Genomic DNA, 12,001 nt, shown 5'->3' on the forward strand with positions numbered 1-12,001 from the left:
CCCACTTTTAGTTTCTGCTGCTCCTGTTTATTTTCACAAGCAACAGAGAAAGATTAGCCCTTTGTGGCAAAAACAAACATAAACTTTCTCAGTTTGCTCAATGCGTAAAATATTGTTTCAAAGCCCTCATGATATTGATGATCCCATTATCTTAGTCTGGTCAGAATTAGTATTTCAGAAATCATTGAAGGTTCTAAAATCTTTCCAATGTAGATGCAGGCCAAATATTGGATGAATTGTTTATTCATGTTCTTAATTCAGATGTTTCTGCAAGTTCTAGCACATTAGAGCAGCTGACACCACTAGTTACCAGAAGGAATCACATTTGGATGGCTGACTCAGTGGCATAACAAATAAAGACCTCCCATGGCAACCTGTCTCAAAATGGTATCCTCAATTTATTTATTTTATTTTATTAATTTAATTTGTATACCGCCCTTCTCCCAGAGGAGAAGTGAACAGCCAAAATTAAAAAACATACAAATACAAAAGTTAAGATAATTAAAAAAGAATTAAATCATTAGCTTCCCAATTTAAAACCCCCATTGTAGCTCAATGCTGAGCTACATCTCCATTCTGTGGATAGTAGGATTGGTTATCCAGCACTCTAAAGCTACTAAGATGTCGGAAACTACCCTTTCTCTAGCACTAAATGGATTATGGCAGTGGTTCTCAACCTTCCTAATGCCGCGACCCTTTAATACAGTTCCTCATGTTGTGGTGACCCCCAACCAGGGGTGGGTTCTAAATTTTTTTTACTGCCGGTTCTGTGGGCGTGGCTTATTTTGTGGGTGTGGCTTGGAGGTCATGTGACTGGGTGGGCATGGCTAGCTGGTCATGTGACCGGGTGGCCATGGCTATGTGTATAAGGACTACTCAGAGGGCTGAAAAAAGTCATTTCTGACAGGTCCTCGCACTTTTGACTGGTCCTCACACTTAGGACCATTCTCACATTTATGCCTGTGCAGCATTGTTAACAACCATGTCACTCATTTCACAACTGCTTCTCTTCAACATGGTATAAGATAGGGCAAAAAACGTAAAATGTGAGGACAGTCGTAAATTCAAGGACTGGTCAAAAGTGCGAGGACCAGTCAAAAATAACTTTTTCAGCCCTCTGAGTAGTCCCTGTGCACAAAAGGACTACCCAGAGGGCTGAAAAATGTGATTTCTGACAGGTTCTCGCACTTTTGACCGGTCTTCGCACTTATGACTGGTCATCATTTATGCCCATTGTAGCATTCTTAACAACCATGTCACTCATTTCACAACTGCTTCTCTTCACCATGGTGACAAGATAGGGCAAAAACGTAAAATGTGAGGACAGTCAAAAGTGCAAGGACCAGTCAGAAATAACTTTTTCAGCCCTCTGAGTAGTCCATATGCATAAAAGGATACAGCAATAGAGAGGGATGAAGGAAGGGAAGGGAAATTAGAGTAGGAGTGAGGGTAAGAGAGGGAGGAAGAGAGGAGGAGAAGGAGAAAGGAAGAGGAAGTAGGGAGGAGAAGAAGAGGGGGAGGAAGAGAAAGTAAGAAGGAAAGAAAAGAAAGAGGTGGTAGGTTTGAGGAGAAAGATTGCTGTACAATAAAAAAGATGAAAGGGAAGAAAGCCAACCCCAAACAAATATAAAGATATTAAGATAAAGAATGAATTGTTAAACTTTAAAGAATAAAAGAGAACAAATAGGAATAAATAGCAATAATTAGAAACAGAGATACAAACAAAGAACGTATTTTCTTTGAACAGAGTATTTGGCCGGTCCACAAATTTAAACAGTTGTAGGAGGTTAGCACCCACCCCTTTCCTAGAAGAATGAAATATTTTGGGAAATATTAAAAAGGCAGAATATTATATTTCCCTGGATGAGAAATGGAGAAGCATATTTTACAGACAAAGCAGCTCCCACCTTCCTGCCCTCCACCCTTTGTTAATGGGCCAGAGGCAGAAAGTCAATCCTTTGTCAAAGGACATTTGCAACACAATAGCAACAGAAACTAACACAATGGGCCCCATCAAGCCATGTGATCCTGTCCACCATTAAAACATCTTTCCAAGTAGTCTCCATGTTTCCAGTGTCTTTTTCACCACTTGGAGCAGAACCCAGAAGGATATTTCTTCCAACACAGTATTTAGTCGTTTCAATTAAATTTACAATTTCTATATTTCCTTTTTACCATATTTATTCCTCATCTATTTTTTTAAAAAAAACAATATTACCCTTCATCCTCATCTCTAATCTTAATCAAATTCAATTTTTCCCTTCTATTCTATATTATACCCCTTCCCATTGTCATCTATTTTTATATCCATCCTCACATTGGTTAATTATGTAATACAGTTGTTTAATACAAATTCAACATTTTAATATAAATCAATTAGTTATATAACTTTTTTTGTATATTAATCAATATGAACTTGAATATTCCAATTATTTCCATGCAATCCAATTTCTTACAAATCAATTAATTATATTTACCAATAATAATAAACCAAATAATTTCCCCCATATATTCCTCCAAACCACAACTTAACCATTTCTGCTTTCAACACAATATACAATTAATAATATCTCAATTATTACAATTCCCTAGTTAAATAGAGCTTTTTTTCTTTTGTCTTTTAAAATCTTGAACCTCCTCTTGCCCTCAATTTCCCATTGTTTGCAGTTTTGTACCTACCTTTTTTGGTGAGGAAAAAGAAATCTCTCTGCCTCATTTTGTCACTTTGCAACAAAGACCCTGCTTTCGCTTTCGCTTTTCAGCATAGCTAGGGGGAAAAAAATTTGCTCCAGAAATTTACCTCTTTGCAGCTAGCTCTTTGAAGCCCCGCGGCAAGAATTTAAAGTTTTTTTTCCCTCTAGCCATCAGCTGGGACTCCGGAGGCAGCAATAGATTGGGAGTGGGCGGGGTAAGCGAACGGCGAACGGAACAGAAGCAGAGGGTGAGGGTGAGTGAAGGCATGGGGGGGGCGGCGAGAGAAGGCTTTGGTGACCCCTGTGAAATGGCCGTTCGACCCCCAAAGGGGTCATGACCCCCAAGTTGAGAACCGCTGGATTATGGCAAGTTTCAAATGAATTTTAAAAATGGCTATATTGGTTTTGGGTTAGAAGCATAGCAGAGCTGGCAGGAGAGATGAAAAACTATAGTAATGCAGGGTTTTAAAATCAGTAACAATGATATTTTGTATACTTAAAGCAGTGGTGGGTTGCCCCCAGTTAGTACCGGTTTATAGAACCGGTAGTAAAACTGGTGGGAGGCTCCGCCCACCGACCCTGACATCATCAAAACATTTCTGCGCATGTGCAGAAGCACACCTGCACAAGCAAAGCAAGTGCGCACCTGCAGCCCCACTGCGAACTGGTAGTAAAGGTAAATAGAACCCACCCCTGACTTAAAGGTATCTACCTGTTAAATCTCATGTTATTAGGACTAGAATTCACAGTCTCCCAGTTCCTTGACTGGCACTTTAAACCACTTTAAAGCAGAAAACCTGATTCTTATCATTACAGAACCATTACATCCCCAAAACCTGTCTTTCCCTTTCTTCTTCTTTCTCACTCACAAACTTACTCAAGTCTGGATCAAGATGTGATTTGCTTAAGCAACTACTGGCACCCTGTCAAAGACTGTACTAGTATCTTGAGCCTTCTTTTTCAACGCTCCAGTGAGCAGCTGCCTGTTTAATGTCTCAAAGTGCCATTTTGGGTGAGTGCCTGTGATTTATGAGAAAAGTTTATGATCGGGAAAGAGGTGACACGATTAGTTAAAATTGATTATGGTCATCCTAAAATAAGTAAACTGTCCAAAATGCAAATATAAAATATGCTTAGAAATATTAAATAAATAATAATTAATACAATAATGTATTTTAGAAAAATATTTATATGTTTGATAAGTATATGCAATACACATATGAAATAAAATAGACAAAGGATAACAAGTTCTAAATATATAAAGATAAATGCTAAATAATCAAGCTTTTCCCTGATTGCAAAACTCTATAGGACAGCTCTACACATTTTCTCTGCAACTTCATGTGTATCTATTTTTCAACAAATAATTAATCTGATTCAGGAAATGCTGGTAGCAAATGCACTAACAATGAACATGATCTTTAGGTTGAAATATAAAACTCAGTTGGATTTGGCACAGAATTTAAGAAACTGGGGTGACAAGGCTGAGCAACCGCCCTGTTCTCACTTCTTAGCTGGCCAAACTCCAGCTGTTCTCCTCAAGTTCTCCATTTCTCTTACAATGACTTAAATCAGAATTCCTTCGTGCTCACATGCTGACAAAATTGCTCCTCATGATTTAATGGATTAGCAAAGATAATTCAAGCCAAGGGGTAAGAATGGTGAAGAGTGCTTGTTAATTAGGCAGGAAATTTACTTACGAATGAACTAATATAAATTAACAGGTGCCATTTATGCACTATGCATATAAGCTTGGTAAAAAAGAGATTTTAACCAGCATTGCCCAGAGCTATCAAACATATGTTCAGCAATAATGGTGATTAAGTGAGTGCTAATACAGGTCTTTTCTGCATTTCATGTCCTTTGTGATTGCCAAAACTTTGCGTGATCAGGTGTGTGGTTGACATGTACCCCAAAACTATGTCCTCTTCTATATTTCATTCAAATTACACCCATACACATCAAATCTTGTAGAAAGAAGGGAAATTCCTATGAATATTGAAAGAAACCTGTAGCAGATAGAAGAGACCTGAACCTCAGAGATATTTTGACCAAAGCAACATAAACAAGGTTTCTTGTTTTAAGAGAAAGAAAGCAATGGCACGTGAAAAGATAGTTCAGATTCAGGTGCTAATTGCAGATACATGGGGAGGCCTGAAGAGGGACGTAATCAAGAATTTTTGGCAGGCAAAATGAAGAAAAACTGGCACTAGGGACTGGATCTTCAGTGCATTGTATTCAGGCACGGTGAATAATTGGTCCTATCTCCTTAATAACAATGCAGTCACCAGATTCCATATGCCTGCACGTGCCTTTATTATTAGAGCAAACCGGCTGCAGGCCTCTGTTAGGAACTCGGCCAGCATGCTGGATGGAACATTAATCAGGAGAGCCCTTCTGCACACCTTACTGCAAACAGGCAACAACAAAAATAGCAAAATTTATTTCTGGTTAGACTGCAGCGTAAATTGTTAGTTCCAAATTGTAAATTGTCAGAACCTGAATTTAGCACCCAAATCTCAACAGAGTACAGACAGAGGAATGGTCATCCACAGTTTCCCCCCAGCTTCTTCTATCAGAGACATTTTCCTCGTCAAAATGTTAGTTGTGGCTTTCAGTTCCTGCTGAGTAGAAAAATTATCCTCTCCTTCACCCCTCTTGAACAAACAGTTCTTTCATCAGAAAAGATTGTTCCCTGACCAACATCCATGATCCTTAATTTATTATCTCTGCTCACCTCTCAAATATTGAGAATTATGGACAGGCCCGTTAGAGATTGTTACAGGTTAAGGCCTCTATGTGTGAGCCACTGAGAAAATGCTTAAACCAAGCTTGCTCAATCTGGGGCTAATGGGCATTGCATCTGAGGATTATGAGAGTTTTAATCCTAAATTTATGGAGAATGCCAACTTTGATTTCTGATTGTAATCTGCAAGTGTGAAAAGGGGATTGGGAAAACTCACATTACACAATGTGATGTAAAATATATCTTTGGAATTTTTTTTAAAAATGGATGACAAATTGACACCTACTAAAACCAGGCTAACAGGCATGGTTCCAGATACCAAGGCTGCAAAGTTAGCCAGATACCTTAGTCTCCATTCCAGAAAGCTGTGGACATCATATCCTTTCATAGTCCCTAGTTTCAGATTCTAGTCAGCCAGTCCATGGTGATTACTTGAACTGTTCTCAGGAAATGATCATCCATCAAGTGGGACAATGTGTCGGTCTGATAGAGAGCAAGTCAAATAATTGAAACTTACTTACCAGTAATATTGTTGGCAGAAGAAATATTTCTACACTGTTCATCACCAATAGAAGCAGCAGCTAGGTTGAACCAGAAGAGAATAACCTGGGTAAGAAGAAAAGACAGATGGCATTAGTGGCTGCAGGGGAGTAGAGTCAACTCTCAATAGTCAATTGAGATCAACTTTTTGCATCTTATTGGGTTCCAAATTGGCTGAAAATTCAAAAAGCTGTTGTTGCAACAGATCTGGAGGACACCAAGCTAGAGAAGCTTAGCTGAAGTGTGAGGCATGGACAGCTCATCCATAAAAGTGAAGTGATGCTTAGAAATAACAGGACTAATATAGAGAAGCAGAACTGCACAGAATAGAAGATAATAGTCACAACTTTTTCACACTTTTGGAACTGAGGTGCTCAGTATTGTAAATATGAAAGGGAACATTGCCAGATTTACTTTTAAATTTATGAAGGTGACAGTTTGCAAAAAACAAACAAACAAACCCAATAAGAATGTTTTAGCTTTCTTGGCATATCTTGATTGCTTTGGCAAACAATCGAGAACTTGTCATTCATCAAATATTGTCAAGTACTAAGAATGTCTTTACATGGCATATATCAACTATTGTCAAATATCAGCTCATCACATACAAAAATACCATGCAGAGACAGCTGTATCTTATGTTGAGGGACAATGAATTCTCTGTCCTATTTAGGTTGCAATCTTATATAAATTTATTTGGGCATAATCTTAATGGAACTTGGTGAAATTTATTTCTGAGTAAATATGTACAAGATTACTAAATTACAGCATTGATTTTCCCTGCCTAACAAGTCTTCAAAAGGGAGAAAGAACTTTTTTTTTACAAAAAAATGGGAGCTTGTTTCTACAATTGTCATATTTCTACTTTTGCTATCATCATTATCAAAATCATTGTTTATAAATTCAAGAGTCGCCTTATTAGTTTATACTAGAAAAATACTGTGTGCAGCATCTTCTTTTCTCCAATCATTAAGCAGATGCCTCAAGAAACCTATGAATCCTTTGAACTAGATAAGTGGTCCAGTTTCATCCAATAGATATACCTTTTGCTGACTCAAGACACATTCTGGCTCATATGGGATTTTTTTGCAGTCCATTCCCTTTTTCTATGCTTTGCTTTCAGCTACTGCAATATAGCTGTGAACATGGCAGAAAAAAAGATGGCAAAAGGATGCTGAGACAGAATCCCATCAGTGGATGGGCATAACTGTAGCTCACAAATAGGGCCAATCCTTCCAATAAATCCTATGTTTGAACATGGCTAATTTGGATAAGATTGGGAAAGATGTTTTTCAGAAGAACTGTCTCCCGAATATCAGCAAAATAACTTTGAAGGGACTAGTGGTTTAAGTTAGTAGGATACAAAACAGTCTTCTGTGTAATTGCAAACATCTTTATTTAAGGGAAATGTTCACCAGTGTTTTCATTGTATGTAAGCGAAAGCTGGTTTTGTTCCATCTTTCAAGGCAGGGAGTGATACCTTGTAGATCTATCACAGTAGTGAAAAGCACAGATGTCAAGTATTTAAAAGGTGAGAACATATTTGAGTGTTCAGAAAATGCAAGCTTTCAATACTGTTAAATATAATTTTAGAGGGAGGACTAGAGGAGGAAAATGCCAAGTTATTATGGAGAATTAATTTGGAGAAAGATAATAAAGAAGAATTTACAATAACGTTCCAAATATTTCAGAGGGTGAAATGACTGAAAATGGCTGCATGCATCCACAAAAAAAAAATTGATTAAAATATTAGGGAAAATTAGGCTAACATCATATTGAAATTTTAAGGCGTATTTAAGATTTTAAAAGAGCCGAGGTGGTGCAGTGGTTAGAGTGCAGTACTGCAGCTACTTCAGCTGACTGCTAGTTCAGCAGATCAGTGGATCAAATCTCACCGGCTCAAGGTTGACTCAGCCTTCCATCCTTCAGAGGTGGGTAAAATGAGGATCCAGATTGTTGGGGGAAATATGCTATTTAGTATACTGTCTATGGTGTAAGCCGCCCAGAGTACTCGGAGAGTAGGCGGCATAATAATAATAATAATAATAATAATAATAATAATAATAATAATAATAATAACAACAACAACAACAACAACAACAATAATAATAATAATAATAATAATAATAATAAATAAGATTTAGAAGGGATACATAAATGTTAGTGTTAAAAGATGGAAAGCAATTCATTCAACCTTTTATTTTTTTAGATTTATAGCCCAAATTTCCCCAAGAAACCCAAGGTACTATGCATACATTTGCTCCTCTAATTTTTCCTTTACAATAACCCTATGACATAAAAATTGATTGAAAAATCATGAAAAATTATCTAGTGAACTGCAACCTTCTTGGGGCTATTCCAGTACCAGTGAGATAAAGGGTGAAGAGGGAAAAAAACCCTATACTGTACTTGTGATGTGTTATGAGGCTAGATTATGTTCAAAAATAATAAATTATGATTTATTATCTGGAAGAGATGGTGGTAAGTAAAAATCAGGAATCTCTTCAGAATTTAGCTTGAGCTGAAAAAATTAATAGCCATTAAAGGGAGGAGTTGATGAAAAGAGCCTTGGTAGTACAGTGGTCTAAGGCACCCTGTTATTAAGCTGGTTTTTAAGACCAGCTGCCTGCAATTACTGCAGGTTCGAATCTCGCCAAGGCTCAAGGTTGACTCAGCCTTCCATCCTTTCTAAGGTAGGTAAATTGAGGACCCAGTTGTGGGGGCAATAAGCTGACTTTGTATAAATATACAAAAGGATGAAAGCTATTGCTGAGCACATTGTAAGCCGCCCTGAGTCTCCAGAGAAGGGCAGCATATAAATCAAATTTTAAAAAAAATCTTCTATATAGAGCCAGCAAAAAAAGGTAAAATTAACCAAACATTTACAAAAGAAACAGAAGGTTTTTTTTCCCCCTAATAGAAGTGATGTCATCGGTTATCAAGTTGGTATCGACTCTAAGTCACCACATAGACCTACCTTTTTCGGAATGATCTGTTTCCAACCTATCCTCAGATCTTCTAAGGATGTACCCATTACTACTGTAATTCAATAATTCCATCCCCCTTACTGCTTATTGTCCTCTTTCCCCCCTCCCTTTCCTTCCACCTTTCATGGCATTCCTAAGAGAGGTGGGCTTTTGCCTAAGGTATCCAAAAAAAATTTGAGGCTGTCACTTGTCCCTCAGGTGAGAACCAAGATTTGATTTATTCTATGACTCATTTGTTTGTTTTTCTGAGTAACCATGGGATTTTAAGCAGTCTTTTCCTACATGAAAGTTCAAGAACATTTAAACTTTTTCTATCCTGCTTTTATAAAGTCTAATTCTTTCGTTTCATATAGTGTCATGGGAAAAACCATGCACAGTGCCTGTGCAATTCTCAACTGTATCAGTAGAGACACATTACATCTCTTTTCCAAGGCCTTCATTGCTACTCTGCCAAGCAGTAATTTCCAATGTATTTCTTGGCTGCTGCTTTCTTTATGACAGTCCTAAAAGACAAAAATTCTCCATCATCCTGTCAGTTTTAACAATGGTTGCTATCTTGTTGTTAGTTTGGTCTTAGTCTCTTCCATTGATTTTCATCACTACAGCCTACAAATCATACATATATATGTTTTCTTTTCTTTTCGTAGGCCTTTATGTGTATTTCTCTTTAGCCAGGTTCTTCCTACGTAAACCAAGATTTTTATGCAGCCCTAGTTCAGTGAAATCACAATCCACTAGTTTCTAGGCTTTTTTTCAGGCAGCCAGCAAGCACCCTGCTGCCCATTGGGAGACTAAGGAGACTAAGATAGATCTATTTCGGACTTATTAGTCTGAAATTATTATTATAATAATAATTATACACATAAAGGCCTACAAAAAGAAAAGAAAACAAATACTGTACCTTTACAGGGAGGATACATGGGATGAGGATGTGGCTAACTGATGAGGACTAATAAGTCCGAAATAGATCTATCTTAGTCTCCTTAGTCTCCCAATGGGCAGCAGGGTGCTTGCTGGCTGCCTGAAAAAAAGCCTAGAAACTAGTGGATTGTGATTTCACTGAACTAGGGCTGCATAAAAATCTTGGTTTACGTAGGAAGAACCTGGCTAAAGAGAAATACATATACACAAGAAGAGCATATGACGGCCGTAGCCAGGAGGACTTTTTATCAGGTTCGCCTGATTCGCCAGTTGCATCCCTTTCTGAATCGGGACTCGTTACGCACGGTCACTCACGCCCTTGTCACCTCACGCCTGGATTATTGTAATGCTCTCTACATGGGGCTCCCCTTGAAAGGCACCCGAAGGCTCCAACTGGTCCAGAATGCAGCCGCGCGGGTGGTAATGGGAGCAATGTGGCGCTCTCATGTAACCCCCCTCCTGTGCGAGCTGCACTGGCTCCCAGTGGTCTTCCGGGTGCGCTTCAAGGTTTTGGTTACTATCTTTAGAGCGCTCCATGGCTCAGGACCAGGGTACTTACGAGACCGCCTCCTGCCACCAATAGCCTCTCACCGACCAGTTCGGTCCCATAGAGAGGGACTCCTCAGGGTGCCGTCGGCCAAACAATGTCGACTGACGGCCCCCAGGGGGAGAGCCTTTTCTGTGGGGGCACCTACCATCTGGAACGGGCTTCCCCCGGAGTTACGAAACATCCAAGACTTACGCATATTCCGCCGTGCCCTGAAAACATTTCTATTCCAACAAGCTGGTCTGGCCTAACTCTCCCTTTTTAATTGGCTTTTAAACTGGCTTTTAAATTGGGTTTTAAACCTCTTTAGATAAATTTGGATGTTTTTTAATCTTTGAGCCTAAATTACTTAATCTGTTTCTTAATAGTTTTTAACTTCTATATGTATTTGTATTTATTATGGCTGTTCACCGCCCTGAGTCCTTCGGGAGTAGGGTGGTATGCAAATATGAAATATATATATATATATATATATATATATATATATATATATATATATATATATATGTATGTATGTATGTATGTATGTATGTATGTATATATATATACACACACACACACACACACACATATATGCATATATATACTAGTCTCCCTTTATTTTTTTATAAATTTATATATTTGCTTTATAAAGCAAATATAAATTTGGTATAAAAATGGTTTGCCGTGAATGTGACTGCTTGAGGGCTCCTGGATTGGAGCTGAAAAGCAAAAGGGAAGCAGGATGCTCCCTCCCATATTGGGGTAGACCAGGTGCTTCGACAGAAACACACACACACACACACACACACACACACACACACACACACACATATATTCAGTTATCAGAAATGTGTCATTGGTATAGCATAGATTACTGATCCTCCTGTTTTAAAACTGTGCAACTTTTTCCAATCCAGTTTCTTATTTGGCATATAGATTGAATAAATAAGGGGAGAATATATAGCTTTGTCTCACTCCTTGCCAGCCAAAAGCCAGTCTGTTTTGCTATGATCCAACCTGAACTGCCTACATAGGTTTCTCGTGAGACCAATGAGGTGTTCTGTGATGACCATTTTCCTAAGCAGAATCCACAGTTTGACATGGTTGGCATAAACAATGAAAAACATATTGATTCCTTTTTGGTATTCTTTGGCTCATGCAATTATCCAGTGGGCATCAGAAATAATGTCTCATGTTCCTTGGCCTTTTCTGAAATCAGCTTGAACATCTAGCATTTCCATTTCCAAGTAGTGCTCTAATCTCTGTTGGATGATCCTAAGCATTATTTAAATACTGGGAAATAAAAATAAACTCAGGAAGTTTATGATTAAAGGTTGGATACATTGCAAAAGATAATTATTTTTGTGTTAATAGTAGCTATAATATTTCAAAAGCCATAGCTGTATAAATTGTCTAAATAGAGCATATTGTAAGAGCATGAATTTGGAACCCTAATTAACCATCCTGACATTTATATCATTATGAACACATTAGACACTATGATTGCCATAGTACTCCCTGCATTATGTAAAAGTGACAGTGTTTAATCTCATGGAATTATTTTATTAAATGTTGTATAAAATAT

The 12,001-nt window shown here is 38.0% G+C and overlaps 1 protein-coding gene across 1 annotated transcript in view; it reads right to left on the reverse strand.

Moving 5' to 3' along the window:
* The window catches only part of LOC117664611 (corticotropin-releasing hormone receptor 1), a 91,843-nt gene that overhangs the window by 59,958 nt on the left and 19,884 nt on the right, over positions 1–12,001 (reverse strand). Inside the window, exon 2 of the mRNA XM_034415711.2 lies at positions 5,961–6,045. Coding sequence (XP_034271602.1) covers positions 5,961–6,045 — 85 coding nt within the window. The remainder of the gene's footprint in view (positions 1–5,960; positions 6,046–12,001) is intronic.

This window comes from Pantherophis guttatus, chromosome 4, assembly GCF_059756535.1.
Source record: "Pantherophis guttatus breed Tessera chromosome 4, ASM5975653v1, whole genome shotgun sequence".
Taxonomy (NCBI): domain Eukaryota; kingdom Metazoa; phylum Chordata; class Lepidosauria; order Squamata; family Colubridae; genus Pantherophis; species Pantherophis guttatus.